This window comes from Athene cunicularia (genome assembly GCF_003259725.1).
Source record: "Athene cunicularia isolate RWA chromosome 2 unlocalized genomic scaffold, athCun1 chr2_part1, whole genome shotgun sequence".
In the NCBI taxonomy this organism is placed as follows: Eukaryota; Metazoa; Chordata; class Aves; order Strigiformes; family Strigidae; genus Athene; species Athene cunicularia.
In genome coordinates this window covers 52,908,902-52,928,897 of record NW_020799095.1, presented here as the reverse complement: position 1 = coordinate 52,928,897, position 19,996 = coordinate 52,908,902, and the positions used below count along the sequence as shown (strand labels likewise).

Below are 19,996 nucleotides of genomic sequence, written 5' to 3'. Positions count from 1 at the left end.
GTAATTTTAGAGTAAATGAGGAACCAAGGAGTACAGCAATATGCAACCTGCATCAACTGGTTTGATAATAAATTTACCATTCAAAGATGCCATAAATAATTTCTTCCAAATCTACTTGTGGTATTTTTCACTTATAAAATCTGTCACTTTATCATAAAGCTTTTAGCAAAAGTTTCCAAGAAATGAGACAATGATGAGAATTTTATGGAGGAGATTACAGCAGTTACCTTCCTTTGATCTTCATAGTAGAAATCTGACAATGCCAACTGAATGAAAATTGTGCAAAAAAGTTGTATGGGGTAATAGTCATCATTAAAACAAACTCTGGAGAGAAAAATAAAGCAAATATAATAATATTAGCATTTCATTACAATTAGATACCTTGTGTTCAGACAAATGTTTTTTGAGGGAAGGTGAATAGAAAGATCCTAAATTTTTGGACAAAATTAATTATTTGGACTGAAGACTAAAAATTTACTATAGTCTAGGCTTAATAAAGCTTATTTAGCTTAAAAAAGCTCAGAGCTAATGAATTTTTATGATACCATCTCATAACTAATTGTTAATAAAATGCAACAGTTCTGCATATAAATATTACCCGAGTCCATTACCGGAGGACTTGGGGAGAAACTGGTAAAGGACCCAGTGACAATTCTGAAGTTTTGGTACAGTTTACACTTGATCTTTTGCTGGGAACTGGCTTGATCCTTGAATCCTCAAAGCGCTGGAAGAGATTAGAAATTTCCAAGAAACATCACATTTCAGCCTGGTTTCATACAGTCCTCCGAATAGCAGATTAAGGTTTCCCTTAGCTTTTTGCTCAAGACTACAAGATTGCATATTTAGGTTGAAAATATTTTTACATAGAAACTACTATAGGATTATTTTTTTGAGTGAGTAGTGGTCCCAGTTTAGTAATAACTAAACTATTTGCATAGGCAATCCAGATTTATGACATGTAGCAATCCAAGAGTGAGAAAATACCTTTGAAAGACACAACAACCTTTCTTAATTTTCAAATCGTGATATAGGGGCTCTGGTCTCCCAGAGGAAACAGAATATTTGTCTGTTTGCTTTAGTGCAACCACCATGTTCTTCAGTGGTATACTCTCAAGAGACAGGGACTGATAAAATTTATAGGGTAAGCAAACATTAGACATGTCAATGAGAGAAAAAAATTGTTATACTTACCAGAACACTGATAGTTTCTAAACTGGAGCTGCAGAGCATGAACTGAAGTCTAGTTGAGAACCTGCACTAGGCCTCCAGAAATATCTAAAGTATACAGACAAGGGTGAGTGATCTATAATTAAATACTACCAGGTAGAAAAAGGTCAGACACTAGGAAACTTTTGCTGAGCTTCTAGTATTCCCATCCCTGCCTCCACTTTATAAATGGGTAGACCAGTCAACAGAATCAGTGCTAGAGCCTGACTACAGAAGTACCAGCCCACTACTTGAGAGAAGAAAAAAAAAAAAAAAAAAAAAGAGCTTTCTCCCAAGTGTTGTATTAGTCACAGTTCTACCTTACTTACAGTTCTACCATACTACACCCAAAACATTGTTCTGCTGCCTTCCTGATAGAATTATCTTAGCAACTGTTTAGTAGAAAACTATAATGCATCATTCCATTCAGAAAAAGAGATGTTGCAGATTATCTGGCAGAACTGTAGGTTGCAAATGAGCTAAATCTTTGTGTTACTATAATAATATTTTTTCACATCTGCTGCAATTTTTACAACTTCTGCACTTTATTTGGTGCAATAGAGATTGCACCAAATAAACTGGCTATACTTTTCCATCAATTAAAACCCCTTAATGGAAATTATAGACATATCTAGCTTATTTTTATAAAAAACCCCACAAAACACAAAGAAGGAAAGCAAAAGAAGAACTTTAAAACGGAGAATTATTGCAACATATTTGCATTATTCATTGTCCGAAGTACATAGATGTAGTACAAATACTGACATAAGATCCATCCCCCCACAGACACCTCTGCAGGGCTTCAGGTAACAGCAAGTCCGTGATGATCTGCTAACTTAGACTACTAGAAAATTATGTCTACAGCATTATAATTTGGTACAAATCTCAACAAGCATTTCTATGTTCATCACAGCCACAATGTTATAACTTTATCAATTTAGTTCATTCTTAAATCAAGTTACAAGACCATCCTGAATTACACAGGAATATTACTGAAGAGTGTCATAAACCACAGTAAAGCAGTTTGTTCAGTAGTAAACTTCAGCAATGTTCTAGTCCCTGTACATCAAAGTGGGCTTAAGAGATGATTTGTTCTGAAGCCTTTCCTAGTATTTCTGGAAGCAAAGTAGCATGTAAGAACAGAATGCTAGAGATAGCCTCCTGTGTTATCTCAGTTGCTAAATCACTGCTTGAGTCAGTATAAATATTTATATTTTATTAATATAGGCCAAGCCCTAAGACAAAGGAAACACCTTAAAACAGAGGACCTAAAGGTGCAAATAATTTGAAACAGAAGCTACACATTACCGGTTAAGAAAGCCTGTGAATGCAAATTAGGCTGCTAATTCATTCATTGTCATGACCCAGAGGAGTTTAACTTTGTTTCAAAAGAACCAATGAAATGTTAATCGTCCAAAAATTATGCAAGAATTTCATTTATAAGGAATGACATTACAAACTTTCTGTGTGACTTATGTCAGAAGCAGTTTAACCTGTAGTGCATGAGGTCAATGGGACAGATTTCACATTGTAATTTAATGATACGAGAAAAAAACCCTCAGTACTCTGGTTCTGGAGGTAGCTGAAAAAGAATAACAAAGTGAAAACTAACAACAAAACAAAGCCTCCAGAAATATTACAAGCTTCAGATTGGTCTCAAAGCACAAAAGGAGAACCTTTTTTTAGCACTTGGTTTTTAGTACATAATGGTATTAAAATTAAGATCTGCCACTACTTCCAAAAAGTAGAACTTGTTTGTGGTTGATAAACAGAGTGCAGTGTTTGTTGTCCAGAGATTTCAAATTGCAACCCTATGTATACCCACCTAAGGGTGCAGATACTTAAATTCAGAGCCATCTACATGGATTAACCGAAATATCATAACAAAGCAAATGAGTGACCTAGAAATGGAACCAGCTTTCTCTAGCACTGTGTGGTGCCAAGTCAGCTTGGCTAAATGCACAATATGCAACAAAAGGCACACTACCCAATGGGCAGAGGTCCAAAAATGTCCAAGGAAAGATACAAATCCACGAGATCTCAAACAAATTTGAGGAACTGCAATTTCACTTCCAAGTGTCAAAATAGAGGGATCTTGTAAACTCCAATAAAAGAATTTCAGCTCGGCCTTTGCACAGCATGGCAGACTGTTCACTGTGATTTTACCATAATATTTACTTTTTGTGTCCTCTCTTTTCCTCTTACATTTTTTGTAACACCATCGATCACCTTCCACACTTACTGACCTACACAACTCATCATTTGATTTTTTCTGATATTAATCCTTTAATTAGTGATCAGCCACAGATTTTTATTACTTTAGGCAACTTCTACTCTCCTTAGATGGAGGCCAGGCAGTGAGGAAGAAACACCATCTGATTGCTCACAGGAAAAATGAGTCAGATTTAATGGTGAAGACCAAGGCCCATCCTGCCCCATTTTCCTCTCAGCTAGTTTCAATTTTTTTTGACCAGCTTCCTCTTACTGTTCATAGTTTGTCAATACATAGGACAGAAAAGAGAATTCTAAATATCTGCTGGAAATTTTGCCTCCACTTAAGTCAGCTCATCTTCACTGTGAACAGGATTTTGTCCAAAGTGTTCTCCTTATTGCCTTGGCAGCAACGGGGAAGGCAAGCAGTAGGCACTCTCTTGCTAAGTCCTTATAACACCGACTAAATCAGGGAAGGAAGTTGGCAAAGATACTGTGTAGTAACTTTAGGAAGGTGAAAAATATACTCAGTGCAGGTAATATTTAGGAATTTGGCTTTAGTTTAATAAATGTGATAAAAATGTGACTAAATTTGATCAAGTTTCAAGACAGACAGAAAAAGGTACATTCCCGATATTGCAATGGCTTAGTTCTACACGTAAGACACAGTGTGACAGACTTAAAAATAAAAGTTTGTATGGATCCATAAAACAGATAGAAACACTGCTTTAATCAATTTTGTTCCTTGAAACAGCAAAATTATGTTAAGAAAAGGACTTCTAAACATTTAAAAGCAGAATACTTTGCTTATGAGTTTGTAAATTATAGCAAAAGGTTGCTCTGATAAAAGAATGGAATTTTACTTGTCAGTAAATGTGGGAAAGACCAGCAAGTCTTCACATTATGGCCAAACCACCAAAAAAAAAATCAGAAAAACTCATCCCCTTCCCCTGAAACCCAGAATTTATTTGTTTCCTTAATCTAATAATTTATACATTGGCTTTGCAGAGATAACCGCACTGATACTGGATGACATGTTTATGTTTATTTCTGTCAAAGACTGGAACAGGATTATTCAAGTTTTTCTTAACACATTTTTCACTCCTGGATCAGCTGTAGTAGCAACAAGGTGAGAAAGTAAGGTGATGAAGAAAAAGTAGAACAGTGACTAGTATTAAGAAGACATCAAGTGTTTTAATGACAAACTGTCACTCAAAGGAAAACACAGTGATTGAGTACATACCCATTCTAACTGGTTTGTATCATAAGATTTAAAATGTTTATTTTATTGGTAAGAGCTTTAGTATCATTAAGGGAAGAGAAAAAACATCAGCTAGCTAAGCATAGCTTATCTTCCCCTTGTGCAACTTAGACCTATGTTCATTTTGCACCTTCCCCTCTCAGTTGGCAAAAGTGTATTTTCAATATTATGAAGGGAGAAAACTTCTTTTTCTTTTTCTTTTTTTTTTTTTTATATACTTACTGACTGAAAGCTAAATATTACTCTTCAGCCTTCCTCAGATTTTTAGTAGTATGTGACATGCCACAGAATTGTGTAAATTAAAAATCTAATTAATAGTATAAGGAACTAATTAAACCCCCATTACAATCTTCTTTCTTTCACCTCTTTGAAGCCTTGTCCCTTGAATCAAATCCAAACATGACAAGGTCAGCGTGCCTTCTTCAGAAGAGGAAAGAGATCTGCAGCGCAAAGAGAATCTCAAGCTCCATATTCTTCATCAGCTCAGTAGAATTACATCCTAAGACAATGAGTTACAATGAAATGTTCTCTAATATCCAGAAGTATATGAACTGCCTTCCTCAGAGCTGGATGTTACAGGGTGATCTTTACAATTCTTACAAGTTGTAGTTACCTAGTGCAGAGAAGGCAGAGGAAAAAGGGCGCATTACCATTAAATTGTCTCAATTTAATGGTAATTCAATCAGAATTCAATCAGAACTTTAATTCAATCAGAAGCTCAAGAACAAAGTCACACACAAAAGCCATACAACTCTTGCACATAGTTTGCCCTCATTCTTCACAAAGGTGTTCCCTCCCTGACAGCTTATCTCAAGTCCTTCCCACTGTTTTCTTGTCTGTTTTGCTACAGTCACCTGAGAAACCTTTTCAACAAATTGCAGTGTGATCACCACTTTCTATGAAGCTCCTGTATTAGTTTGTCGGTTTGTTCTTCTTGTGCTGAAGAACACAAAGGCTGGGTTGGTTGCCAGAGACCCCAGAATTTCAGTGCCAACCCCATCCCAGATAGTCGCAGAGATGTTCAGGACTAGTGCAGATAGCTACTAGGAACAAGTTGATTACTTTGCACTGGCTGGCCTGTCATTCCCCTCCCACCTCTAAAAATTAATCTGTTATCCATCTGCCTAAAAGAACCCCAACAAACCAAACCAAACCAAACAAACAAAAACCCCAAACAAAACAAAAATACAAACAAAACAAAACCCCACACACCTGGATCAGATAAAATTATCTCTCCATGGTATTTTTAAACTAGAGGACATCTCTTGTCCTGCTTAAAAAATGAAGTGTTTTACAGTCAGAAAGAGATATCACATATGCAATGCTGAAAACAGTTTCCACACTATGTTTTTGTTTTGTTGTCATGGCAACAATTACCAATATTTTGAAGAGAATGACTGCTCACTACACAACAAGAGGACAATGAGAAGGTGTGTTTTCTTCACCAGTCCAGGAAGTTTTATTGTGTGCCCAAATGCAATTATTTCCTATGATGTTTAGGTAAAATTATTTTTCATCAGAAAGAGAACAGCAGCTAAACTGGTGAAAAAAATCTAATTCAGAAAGGAACAATGAAGAGATACAGCAGTTTTAGACTTTGCTGCTTCAAATATCTGTTAAGAGAGGCAAAAAATTTAAGGGGGAAAAAAAAAGTCTCAGTATTTCTTATACTTAAATCCTTCTGTCAGCTAGAACATAAAAATACTTTGCCAAATAGGTGACAAATGCCTGTTTTGGCTGCTTTTTCTTTTATGCTCTTATTAGGGTTAGAATCAAAACTTCTTAGTACATTCTACATCTTTGGTATATAACAACTCTATTTTGCAAATGGCATAAAAGTCAGGCTTCACAACAGTTAGTAGGATTCTTCAAGTCTTCCTAGCTTAGACCTATCTCCTCCTCCAGCGAGAGAAATGGGAAGACCTCTCAGTGGACAACTTGAGCTGCCATCTCATTCAGTTCCTGAACAAGAAACACATGCTGCTGGGTTTATAGATCTCTATCTTCCTTTCCTAGGTCTCACCTGCATTGTAAATGCAACGATTGTAACATAACACATATATTTCACAGTCAACTCATTCACATCCATCTTAATTTGTAGACTTCTATGACATTTTCAATACAAAGCAGACATTAATATATGATGAATTTAGCATCTTTCACATGAACTTACACAACACATAGGTTATAGGTTACATGGTATTGTTACTGTGGTTCCTCTCAACATAAAGACTAATCAAATGGTTGTGGGACATGACCTAGTTAAAGCACAAGTCCTCAAATGATAACCCAGAGCATGCACATGATTTAAAAATCAGGACTGCAGGCAGATCAGAGCTTCAGCAAGACTCTTAATTACTCCTATAAAAAAGCATGGTATTCATCAACATTCTGTTTTTTTCCAGTGTATGTTAAACTTTTATTTCTTTTACAAAAGCAGAAAAATAAGTGACACGATAATAGACTATTTTCTTAAACACATTGCAAAAAACCTTAGGCATAAGACCTACAGCCGTGCTATTCCACCTCTATTTCAACAAGAATTACAGTACTGTCATAAGAGGGCTCTGTTGACACCCTAGCATCTCCTAGCAACAATCTATGTTTTGTACATAAAAAACTGGATGAAATACTGCCTATCAGTGTTTTCTTTCTCATGATGCTGTTAAACCTTTCTCCCTCTCCTATGTAAAAGGAAAAGAGTCTTATTTGGACATAATGCAGAACTTCAGACTGTGCTCTGTAATGTACTGAATTACCAAAGAACAAGCAATCAGATTACAAGGTGTTTCATGTTATCCATATTGACCTTTCTAAAAATAAAGTTAGTTCATAAATCCACTACAGATTCACTGATTTTTAATCATGCAATGGACAGAATGCCCCATAAGCAAATAGAGAGCTGGACATTCTGCTTTTCATCAGACTGCTTCTGAGGCTTTTTCCCCGCAAAAATAGTATCCAGTCTTATCATTCAAATTCTTTGTGAGCCAAATCACTAAGTATAAAAAATGTTTCATCAAGTCTTCTATTTCCAGTAATAAATCCCTGGTAACAATGCAGCAGTGAATGCATTCCAAGCACATAATGACAGCCCATAGTAACCTGATGTCTATGAGTAGAGAGACCCGGACCATGATGGATAGTCATGGAGATGCATGGAGTTTTGCTCTGTATATTTGTTTCCTTTATCAAATATGTGGAGGAGAAACTTCAGTTTGACCTGGCTTCTTGCAGATTTGTGGTGAGCAAGGAAACCCCTCTGCTTAGACTTATTTTCTGCGCTGCTACCTGGGCTATAGAGTAGGTAGTGAAAGTGTGCATGGTGAAGAATACTTTTGAAAATCATGTAAAGATATGCTTTCTTCCTAGCATATTATTTTTTCAGTACCTGAAAGGCTCATGATCTAAAAAAAAGAGCCTGTTTTACTAATTCAAAGACAAGCATTTCTCTGTAGAAGGGTACTTTCCGTGATTAAGTCATCTAGTCATTTTTGATCAATCTAGGAAAAATCCTTCAACTGGAATGTATTGTCCCCTGGCCTCCAAACAACTGTGGCTTTTTTCTCTCTCCCACCCTATGCCCCTTTTCCTCCAGCCACCACCAAGTTAAAGGATCTTTCAAAACATTAATATGTGCACACACAGAGTTGCTTACACAATACCCTCCTGCAAGATGAGAACCAACATAAACCTAAATAATCTAAATAAACACAGTTCTACAACATTCAAGTGAGGTTTGAATAAATGTCACTGGGAATAAATGTCGTCCCTTTGGAGATGCCCTAGCCTTTACTTCTAGCATAATTAGTGAGGTGGGTGGTGTTTTTATCATCCCCTCCCCTTATCTGGACACAAATTAGCTTTTATAATAAAACATATCTCAAGCAGGATGGGAAAAGGTTAGGGGAAAAAAAAAAAGATACAGAAAAAACCCAGCATATTTCCATCCATGCAGCAGTAACAGTATGTAGACTCCAAATCCTACTGTACTCACACAGATAAAAAGCAGCAAAGCAACAAACTCGAAAAGGAGTAGCATGGTAAAGACCAATTATTCACCCTGGAATGTAGGGTTGGAGAAATCAGGTTATTTCTGATGGTCAGCTGTTCAGGTCTTGCCTGCATTAATCTCATCATAGCAATTCATCTCTCAGAAAGCAAAGAAGTACCTGTGTTTAAAAAAGGTCCCTGTGCTTTTTCATTTCTTTTTTTTTAATTTTAAATAAAGAGTAAAGGAGGCACATTAGAAAGATTTTTTTCATTTGTTCCTAATAGTTTCGTGTAAATTCTGCCAGTATACTTGTGTATCTCAGACAGTGGAGGAAAGTTGCTTCATGCTGAATCAGTTTACAAAGGTTTTTACATATGTGTGCAATACATTCCCTTTGCTGCCACTGAAGATGTCTGATGATAGGTGTCAAAAAAAAAAAATAATTTCAGAATTATTTAGACAATTCTTCATTTTCACTGACACATTTCTATCCTGTGGAAGAATAGAACTAAGATGATTTCTCTTACCATTGCTCACATCCTTACTTCAACACAATTTATTAGCAGTTATTAGAGAAAAAAAATAAATTGCAAATCAGTCTTCAGTGTTTCCTTAAAATCCTTTTGTGCATTTAGAATAAATGCATTTCATTTTCTCAATTTGTTATAGAAGTTCTGGGTTGGTTTTAAAAAATATCCTGGGAAATTCAACTCTATTTCAATGGCAGCATCAGAAACATAAACTCAAACTCATAGTAACTCACATAAAGTCTGTTGACATATGGTGCCACCTAGCTAGGAGATTTTATGCATGTATTACAGATTCACATATTACAGATTTAAATATATTACCATAAAGTCATCTTCCAAATGAGCTAAACATGAAAAGTCTACCAGATAAACTTCAAAAACTGTACCTTTCTGGTATATTTATAGTGAAACAGAGAGGTAGGTATAAATTAAATTAACCCACAGTACTAAGTAAAATTTTTTGAATTCTTGATGTTTATACAGGACCATAAGACTACAGGCCATTACTGATTATTTCAAAGCTTTTCAATGTATTTAATATGATCTTACAGCCTGCACAGACAAGAGCAAATGGGACAAGACATAAGACATAACAGGACTGGCAGAATCGTTTCCTAAGCCTTTTCTTGAAATCAACCAGAATTGTTTGGAAAACGCAACAGCATACCACTGGCACAAGGAAAGGCACACAGACAAACAGCCACAAGAAAATAGGAGCAAGAGATTCTCTTTCAGCTTGAGAAACAGTAAAAATGCATTATTACAACCAAGTTGAACTGAAAGAAGTCACACCAACCACTTGTTTTAAAACTTCAGTAAACTCTTTTTTTTTTTTTTTTTACCAGAGGCTGAAAACTCTGAGTGAGATTTCTCAAAGAATGGGAGCTTTTCTTGAGGTATTTAGTGTGCCCAGTCATGTGTATCAGTACATTTAGCAAAGAGGATACCAGTCAATGTCTGCCACCCAAACAAAAACATTTATATTTGCTTCTGGGAAGAAGTTTTTTCTTAAAAGCTTTTTTTTTTTTTTTTTTCATGGACAACTTAGGCAGTAGGCCTCTTAAAAGGATTGTCTAGCACCCTTAGGCCTGCAGTTAGAGATTGCTGTGCATAACTGACGTTGCTTAAGGGTCAGATAGGCTGAATAAATAAGCAAACCTTCCCCAGGTACAAAGTGCTTCCTGATATGATAATGAGGCAAAGAATATACAGAATATATATATATACACATATAATCCACAGAGTCCACAAAGGGTGATTTATAGAATTTCAGAAAGTTTGAATGCATTCTGTCTGAAACCCAAGATGAAGATATCAAGTAAGACACTGCATGTTATTTCAGTTTTCAATAGTACACACAGAAGTTTAAGCAAATACGAAAACAAATCAGCCCATTCCTCTAGAGGAATATTTTAAACATTCTGCTGTGGAATTTTATTCAAGAGCTAAGGTAGGCAATTCAACTCAAAGTGTTTTAATAAAGATTTCTTCACTAACTGTAAACTTAGGGTGTGGTACAGGAATCAAATTATAATTACCACGCATATTAAGCATGAGAAATCAGACTTACTGTACTAGAGGCCAAAACCACATTAGTTTTAAAAGCACTTTTCAGTTAAAATTCTTTTAGGGAGACACAAGGCTGTGTGACCATGCAAACACTTTCCAACAGTCAACACTCTCACAGTGCAGCAGATCACAGATGTTACTTCCATAGGTAGTGATGAATCAGAATGCATGAGCAGCGAAGCAGCCCAAACACATCGCCATACACACATTTCTAACAATTCCCAAATAGAAAAGCTTAGCTGTATGTTTTCTTCAGCACTGCTGCAACTGATAGGAAAATGCATGTGCAGCAGAGGTACTGATAGAAGTTATTAACAACCAAAAACTTCCCCTAAGCATAGAACTTTTGCACTTCATCTAGCATAGATTTTCTTTCCACAACTGCTGCTCATCCTTGGAGTATCCTCAAAAGCTCGGGGAAAATACATTATATGCAAGAGCAGTTAGAAGAAATTGGAGCAATCTAAAAAAAAAAAAAAAACAGGTCATATTTTGACAAAATAATCCTTCCACACAAGTTATCACTTAATGAACTTCTGAACTGTAAAAGGTATTAGATCAGAAAAATCTGAGTGTGGAGAGTGAGACATAATAGTAGCAGTCAAGTACAGTATTCAGGTTTGAGTTATATCTACTCCATTCCCAAAAGGGAAAAAAAATAAGCAAACAAATCTTAAAAAATACTGTTATTTCACATTTCAATGGCTAATTGCCTTGTTTCTGGGCCTGACATCTAAGAAAAGAAAAGCAATCAGATTCATGACAAGATTCAAATCTCTCCACACAATTACATGAACCAGTATGTAGCCACACAGAGGGGAATTTCAGTATTAACCTCCTAGCTCATACCAACAGAGAAGAGAAACAGAGTAGAGTTGGAAGCAAAACTTCTTTTTGTAAGACTTGTCAAACAACTGTTCTAATTGACTAATTCTCCTTGTCAAACAACTGTTCCTAACATTACCTTTTATTTTTCCCATCTATCCCGTGGATGGAGGAGCAAGACAGGAGATCTCCATACCTTGATTAAGGTACCAGCATACATGGAAAAAATGTGCAGTGCTCCCCTTTGTGGCCTTTCTCTCTGTGTAAGGATTCTGCAGCTGATAAAACTGACATAGTGCAACATCTACAAAGAAATAAAGGAATATATATATTTGCAAATGAAGCTGGGCAGAATGTGCCACCCTTTTTCAGGAGAATCCACACTGAAAGAGTACAGTACCCACTGCTTCCCAGGCAGGACACAGTCATTTTGCTCTTACTGCTTATTTCACTATTTCTTCTTGCAGGATCTGCAAGCTGTAAGAAGGCCCAGCTCCTCCTGAAAGTCTTGTGAGTGCAGAGGAGAGCCCAGCAGAAGAGTTACAGGTGGGGCTGGCAGAGGCCTTTGCTGACCTGGTGCTGGGCAGGTCTAGAGACTCCGTGAAGATTCCGGAGCTCCTGTGGTTAATAAGAAAAATGTCACTGAAGAAAGATCCCAGGACTCTGCTGCTCCCTGAATCATCCAAAGTACTGGATGGAGTTCAGGCCACCTGTCAACAGAAGATGCATCAGGGGATTTGCCTGAAGGCACAAGTGTGCTTTAGAGCAGGGGCGGCATTCCAGCTTCAGGGCTAAAGAGCAGTCACCACCCAGCTGCAAGTGTCCTGCACAGGCAAGTCCAAATAGTTCCAGCTGAGCTGCACATGGATATTTCAAAACACAACTCTGTCCACAAGCTCATAATTTTAAAAACAGGTAGACATGAAAGTAAATAGGGAGATAGCTTATGCTACGGACTTGTGCATCACTGCAGTCAAGCCTGAACATGCCATAGACTGATGGTCTCTCATTTCCTTCATGTAATAACCCTGTGTTACTGTACTTCAACTAATTAAACTTGTTTCAATATCTTTTAAAAGTCTAAATCAACTTCATTGTAGTTAATAATTGTTTCGCATTTCCTTATATTTTCCATCCAGTATCATTTTACTTATCATTGCAATTAACTAATTTTCTGAACACTCTATGAGGATCCTGGGAATAAAGACATCTGATCTGAGACTTTCTTCCTCTGTTTAGGCTATAGATGCTTGATTATTTCAGTGTATTCAAATGAAAAGATTCCAAATCTTCACAAATTTCAAGCTGCTGAGCTCTGTAAGCACAGTATACCAGCTGATTCCTGTATCCCATTACCAAAGTTTGTCTTCTTGCAAAACAGAACCTTTGTTATGGACAGTAAATTTCCCAGTTTGATTCCAGATGGGTCATGGTTAAATGTGACAAATTTACTTTCATTTCTCCCAGAAACAGAAGTCTTTTGTGAAAGGTCTACCCTATTAGACCCAATTATTACCCCATTAAGCTAAATCAAGTCATCCTTCTTCAACCCCAAAATTTCCTAAAGATCTCTTTTCTATTCATTATCATAATCAAGTCTAAAATAGCAATCAATAGAGTTGGCTCAGCAATTCTTCAGTGAAAACATGGTTAGTGGAAATGTCATCCAGAAATGTCTGTGTTCACTATTATTAACAAAATTTGTTCTCTAACCTTTCTCTAAAATTCAGGTCTTCCCTAATAAGGAGACTTCCTAGCAGTGTTAGAGGTATTTGCATCCATATCTGAAAACAGTTTAGTGGTCTAGATGAATGTTCAAATAAGATGTTAGTGGAACCTGTCATCTTTTCCTAGGTTCACTCAGGTAGACTATGAAAAAACATGATTGAAGTCATCCTATCAAAATGTTACCATACAGTATTATCTTCATCTTAAAGAGAAATCTCTGATTTTAACCTAATCTTTGATTTAATCTTGAAGGTTAAGTATGTCTCAACAACATTTACCCATCAATACTCACATTCTCAGTACAATTATTACTTAGACCAGATTCCTCCATCTAGTCTGTCCTACTCATAGCTGGAGTCCTTGCCTTCTCAATGTAATTAAATTGAAGAGGGTGTAGATACTTTTTCCATTAAAATCCCAGTGGTTTCTCACCATTTCTCATAGTAAACTATTCCAGAAGGCTATAATCTCAGGCCCTTTCAGGAGGATGATCTCATGATTGTAGTAGATAAATCACAGAATCTTCGAAAAAGCTTAGCTGAAAGGCACCTCTCCTGCTTCAGTCAAAGTTAGCTTCCAAGCTAGCTGGAATTAACTTCCAAATCCATCTGAAAACCTGTAAAGACAAAGATTAAATGACCTCTCTGGGCAACCTGTTTCAATGCTTGACCATTCTCATAGCGAAGATTTTTTTCCTGATAAGAAAATGTCAGAATTTTTGTTGTTGCAACTCATGCCAGTTACTTCTTGTCCTCTTACTATGCACTTCTGAAAGTGCCTGGGTCTATTTTATCCAAGTAACTCCCTTGAGGGACTTCTTTCAATGGCAATTCTTTCCAATTGCAATTAGATTTAAAGTACACAGACCCCTCCCCTTCTCAGCTTCCATATAGAACTGAATTGTTTTGTGATGCAGGGCAAGTTGTTACGAATGACCAGCTCTTGATATATTCTCTGTATTTCTGTTTTCCATGGTGCTTGACACATGGACACTTTCCCTGATCTGTGAACTGCTAAAATTTCAGAAGTAAGTGTATGTAAGAAGAGGAAGAACTGCCATACACAAACATCTATGCAAGTCCTTTGCCTGGTGGAAGAAAACTTTATGGGATTCTTTGACCTCACAATGTCTTACATATTCATTGGGAATGCATAAGGAAAACTGGAGTAGGAGTGAATACAAATTCTTGTAAAATGGCAGTTTCACTGCTGAAGATGCAAGATGAACCTGTCTGGTGGCTTCCTCCTGAGAGAAGACCTTCCTGTCCCCATAGCCACCATTTGAACTCACTTCATTAAGGATTTTGCCAAGCTTGAATATCTGTGTTGATGTGATTACTTTGTGTTCATAATATTATTTTCTTTGGAATTTAACTTTCTGTATAAGTTTGTTATGGTTGTCTCAAAAGAAGAAGCTGCCACAGTTTTACATCTTTGGACTAAGCAATATGAGATGGAGTAGCAAGTAGTACAGGAGAGATGCACTTGTATATAATACATCCTTGTATATCACATTTATTACCAAGGTTTATTTATGGTAGCTAAAGAGAAAAAATTAAATCTGTGTGTTCAAAGGGTATCTTTCAGTATTATGTGTGATTACAAGAAACAGTTTTGGATCTGAAAATTAAAACATTGCAAATTATCAGAAAGATACTACAAGTATATTTTCATCACTTATGGTGAGTTAGAAGAACAACACAGCAGGGCACAAGCAATCTAGATTTCTGGAGTGTATTGACAACTTCCTGACACAATTGATTGAGAGGCTAACAAGGAAAGGTGCTCTGCTGGACCTGATACTTCCACACCCCCAAGGAGTTCTTCCTCATTTGTAAGGCAGGGTTAGCTTTGGCTGCAGTGAACATGAGATGGTGGAGTTCAAGACACCAAGAGGGGTAGCAGGACAAAAAGCAGGGCCAACAGACACGGATTTCAGGAGAATAGACTTCTTCAGAGATCACCTTGGAAGAATCCCATGGAATATGGCCCTAGAGAAAAGGAATGTCCAGAAGAGCTGGTTGATATTCAAGGATCACCTCCTCCAAGCTAAAGAATAGCCTATCCTGACAGGTACAAAATTAAGTAAAGGTAGCTGGAGGCCTGCACAGAGGAGCTCCTGGCTGAACTCAGATAAAAAGGAAATGTACAGGAGTTGGCAACAGGGCAGGTGACCCAGGAGGAACATAGAGATGCTGTCTGATCTTGAAGGGATGGGGTTAAGAAAGCCAGGGCCCAATGATACAAAACTGTGAGAGTGACAGAACAGATGGACATGCTGCCATTCAGAGGGACCTAAGCAGGTTGGAGAACTGGGCAGAGGTGAGCCTCATGAAGTTCAAGGAAATGCAAAATCCTGCACCTGGACTGGTAGCCCACTGGCTGGAAAGCAGCTCTGCAGAGGGGGGTGTTGGCATCCCTGGTGGACTACAAGCTGTCCATGAGCCAGCAGCGAACCCTCCCACCGAAGGCAGCCATCCCTGTTCTGGGCTGCATACAGCATTGCTTTGCCAGAAGGGCGAGGGAGGTTGATCCTTCATCTCTCGTCGGCGCTGGTGAGACACATCTGGAGTGCTGTGTCCAGTTCTGGGCTCCCCAGTACAAGCGAGACATGGAGTCACTGGAGCAATTCTAGCACAGGCCAACAAGGATGAGGGGATCGGAGCATCTCTCCTATGAGGAGAGGCTGTGAGAGAGCTGGGACTCTTCAGCATGGAAGAGGCTCAGGAGGGATCTCATCAATGTGTACACATACCTGACAGGAGGGAGTTAAGAAGAGAGACACAGATTCTTCTCAGTACTGCCTAATGACAGGACAAGAAAAGATTGGGAGCGTAGTTATCCTGACAACCATTTCACAAGGGCATGGTAATTGCAGTATAACAAAACCAAGTCTACTAAGGTGAGCTGAACCTAGGTCCAAATTCATATTATTCTCTTGCAGCTCTGAAAGCACTTCAAAGATAACAGAAATGGCTCTTTGAGAGTCAACATCTGCCTTTCAGCCTTCTGGAAAATGACAGCAGGGCCTTAGAATCAATTCCTCCCTTTTCATCTTGACTGTATGCTTTGTAGGCTTAAGAGCAGCTGCTGAGGAAGGATTTTATGTTAAAGGATACTATATTCAGAGGTATTTGGGGGGGAGTGGGTAGAAGAAGAGCTTAAACACACAGAATTACACATTTGCACTTAGGAATACCTTCACTGTACACACAAAAGTAATCATCCTTCAATAACTCATGTGATGAGTATCTGGGCCTTATGACCTCCACCAGTTCTGCCCCTTCTAGCTGTGCCATCCCAACCCTTCCTGACCACCATGTGCACTCTGTAAAATAAAAAAAAAAAAAAAAAAGAAGAAAAAAAAAGAGCGAGCTTAAAGACTGATTAAAAATACACTCCATCTCTTAAAGCTGCAATAGTACTGTTAGCCACCAAACTTTCTAAATGACCAAAACTTCTCACCTCAGGCTGAACCAGAAAACCAAGATACTTATATCAAGGGCAGATAGCTATCTGCCTATTAAATCTGCCTCTCTGATCTATCAAATTGTCTTACAAAACTCTATGCTTCTGCTCAGTATTAAGGCAAGACACCAGAATGACATCCTGACAGCGTGAGGGGTGTGCTACAGATTTTCATTCTGAGAGAAGCGTAGGATCCTTCACAACTGAGAGAGCTCGTAATTATAAAGGGTTTGCTATCAAATTGCCTTTGCTGGGCAATGCTGATTTCAGGAGCTCCCATTTCCTGATACTCTTTTATTTCCAGCCTTTAGCGGGCCACTGCGTCCTTAACTGTTTTGCAAAACTGACTGGCTGAAGGGCATCTGCCAGTATCACAGCTGACTGAACATAAAATTACATGTCACATCCAAACAGCAAACAGAACCCTGAGAAGTGGGGTGGGGAAGGGCTGGGAAGAAGCATCTCGGAGGACAAGGAAGAGGAAACAGTCAAGACCATAAATACCTAATTTGAATGACCAGATCTCCCTATTTAGACTTTATCAAGGCTTTAATATCAGTTACCTGACAGACTTCTGTGTTGGTTCCTAGAAATTCAGTTAATTTTCTTTACAGTTGTATGTGGCATGATGAAATTTATCTTTTGAAGCAGCACAAAAATTCAGACCAAAACCCTCTATTGTTTTAGACTTAGTAATGTTAAGGTAGCAAATTATCTCCTGGCAAGAACAAGACATTTGCAAACATCAAAAGTAATTTTGTATTTTTATTAATATTTACAAAATATTGAAAATTCATAACATTTGCCAACTTACACATATCAATGGTACAAAATGCCCCAGTTACATCAGTACTGAATTATAAAAGTTTTATTTTAAAATTACTGAAAAGCACACTTATCCAGTATTTCTTCCTTCCAAGTAAATATACATATCCAATTAAAAAATATAAGTATTATATTTTGTTTCAAGACACAAGGGATCACAAAAACATCCATCTTTTTTAGATCCAGGGTAGAATTTCTGTAGTGAGTTTTTTAATGCAAGTAACTCAAATTAAGTATTCTCTAGAGTGATTAAAAAAAAATATATATTTAAGAGCATAGGGAAGCAGAAACAACTTCTACAAATCAGGGTTAGGAGATGGGAAACATAATGATCACAATTCATGCCGTTCTGTCACTGCTGAAATAAAATATTCCTCCCTGAAGATGTTAAAGACCCGAACAGAATTGGTAGAGAATTCTAGTAGAAACATTTCATGACCACTGCCATGATACTGGGAAAGCTATCACTTTTTAGTTTCTATAAAAGACAAATTTTTCTAACACATCAGCCAATATTTACACACCAGTAGACAGTGACCTCCCTCAACAAACAAATCAAAAGCAGGTTTTGGTACATTGCTAACAACATAATATACTAAGTAGGTATTTTTCTTTTGTTTAATCCAGCATGTATGATAATATTATACAGGAATCCTCGCAGAAAAGAGGAAAAAAATTGAGGTTTCTGCCATGGACAAAAACTTTATAAAAACATAATACAATTAAAATACAAAATACATATAATACATGTCAGATTAGTTAGTAGTGGCATTTGAGGTTTCCGGAGACTGAAGAAATTCATAGGGATCGTGAACCATGTCTTGCTGTTCTCCAACACTCAGATGAGAAGGGCTTCCTGTAGAATATGAAAAGAAAAAAAAAATAAAATCAAAACCTTTACAAGTACAGAAAAATAATGTAGAGATAATTAGGTATATAAACAGCATGGTTACTCTACATGTTCCTTTCAGACTTTTAAAGCAAGACAGACATTTAAATGATATTTAAACACGAGACTTTGAAAAAGAAGTTACAAGATTCCTTAGTAATTTAAATCCTCTTTGAAAAAGCAGCCATTACTCTGTTGAAAAATTATATGTAAGGTAATTATCATCAAACCAACATCTCCTAACTTCTTAGAAATGACACCAAATTGTTAAGTGGTATGTTACCCTATCATCCTGTCTTATTGCTGAATTTTACAGTTGACACTGTAAGGCTAGTGTAGAATCCCACCTGTAACTTGCTGTATACAACTATGTGGAAGTAAAATAAACGTTATATACTCCTCAGTATTTTTAAGAGCATAAACCACAAATGCATATAGGGATTTGTCAGTATCAATTTACTTCACAATTACTTCAATCATGGCAAATCAAAAAATAAGTAACTACAATTAGCATCCTTAATTCCACAGGCCAAAACTGTATCTTCTAAGTTGCATTTGCAATGCATACTTAAAAATTAAAACATGATCCTGTATCACTCAGCACACTGTTTTTTATCAGAGTAGTTTCATGCAAAGATTTATGTAAATTAAAATATAAGTTTCAACCAGTTTCAATTAGAGCAGAAGTACTGCAACTTCTGGGACACAGCGAACTTTACCAAGATGATGCTGGTCTCTTTCAGAGGTATTGGAGAGGGAACTCAAATTGGATGATGGCCGGGATCCCACTCTGTCCGCCTGAGCTTCATGGAGGTCCTGCAGCAGCTTAGTTGTTTCATCCAGATGTAAATGGTTATCGTCATGATCAAGCTCCTTCTTTACTTTCCCTATAGGCCACCAGTTACCAAGAAAAAACCTTAATTAGTATGTGCACACTGACTCAGGAATTACCGAGTCACTGTAAAAAAAATTCTAAAATAAATTATCACAAGTGTTGCCTATCACACAAAAGACCTCAATCTTGCATTTTCCTTTGCAGCTATGCAAAGCAACAGCTGCAGATATGTTCTCAGTTTCAAGAAACACATGTTGAAATGAATTTGGCAATGCTGAAAGATGAAGGAGAGGGCCATGAGAATGGCTGAAGCTGGTGGCAGGGTCTGGAGCACAGGTCGTATGGGGAGTGGCTGAGAGAACTGGGGGTGTTTAGTCTGGAGGAGGCTGAGGGGAGACCTCATCGCCCTCTACAGCTACCTGAAAGGAGGATGCAGAGAGCTGGGGATGAGTCTCTTTAACCAAGTAACAAGCGACTGGACAAGAGGTAATGGCCTCAAGTTGCACAAGGGAATGTTCAGACTGGTATTAGGAAGTATTTCTTTCCAGAAGGGGTTGTTAGGTGTTGGAATGGGCTGCCCAGGGAGGTGGTGGAGTCCCCATCCCTGGAGGTGTTTAAGAGTAGGGTCAATTTAGAGCTTAAGGATATGGTGTAG

The 19,996-nt window shown here is 37.4% G+C and overlaps 1 protein-coding gene across 1 annotated transcript in view; it reads right to left on the bottom strand.

The window, feature by feature from the left end:
- Positions 1 to 18,122: 18,122 nt before the first annotated feature.
- BRD9 (bromodomain containing 9) overlaps positions 18,123 to 19,996 on the bottom strand; it is a 23,005-nt gene continuing 21,131 nt past the window's right edge. The window contains exons 17-18 of the mRNA XM_026843609.1: positions 19,226 to 19,393; positions 18,123 to 18,473 (exon numbers count right to left, since the gene is read on the bottom strand). Of these exons, the coding sequence (XP_026699410.1) occupies positions 18,373 to 18,473; positions 19,226 to 19,393 (269 nt within the window). The 3' untranslated portion in view covers positions 18,123 to 18,372. The remainder of the gene's footprint in view (positions 18,474 to 19,225; positions 19,394 to 19,996) is intronic.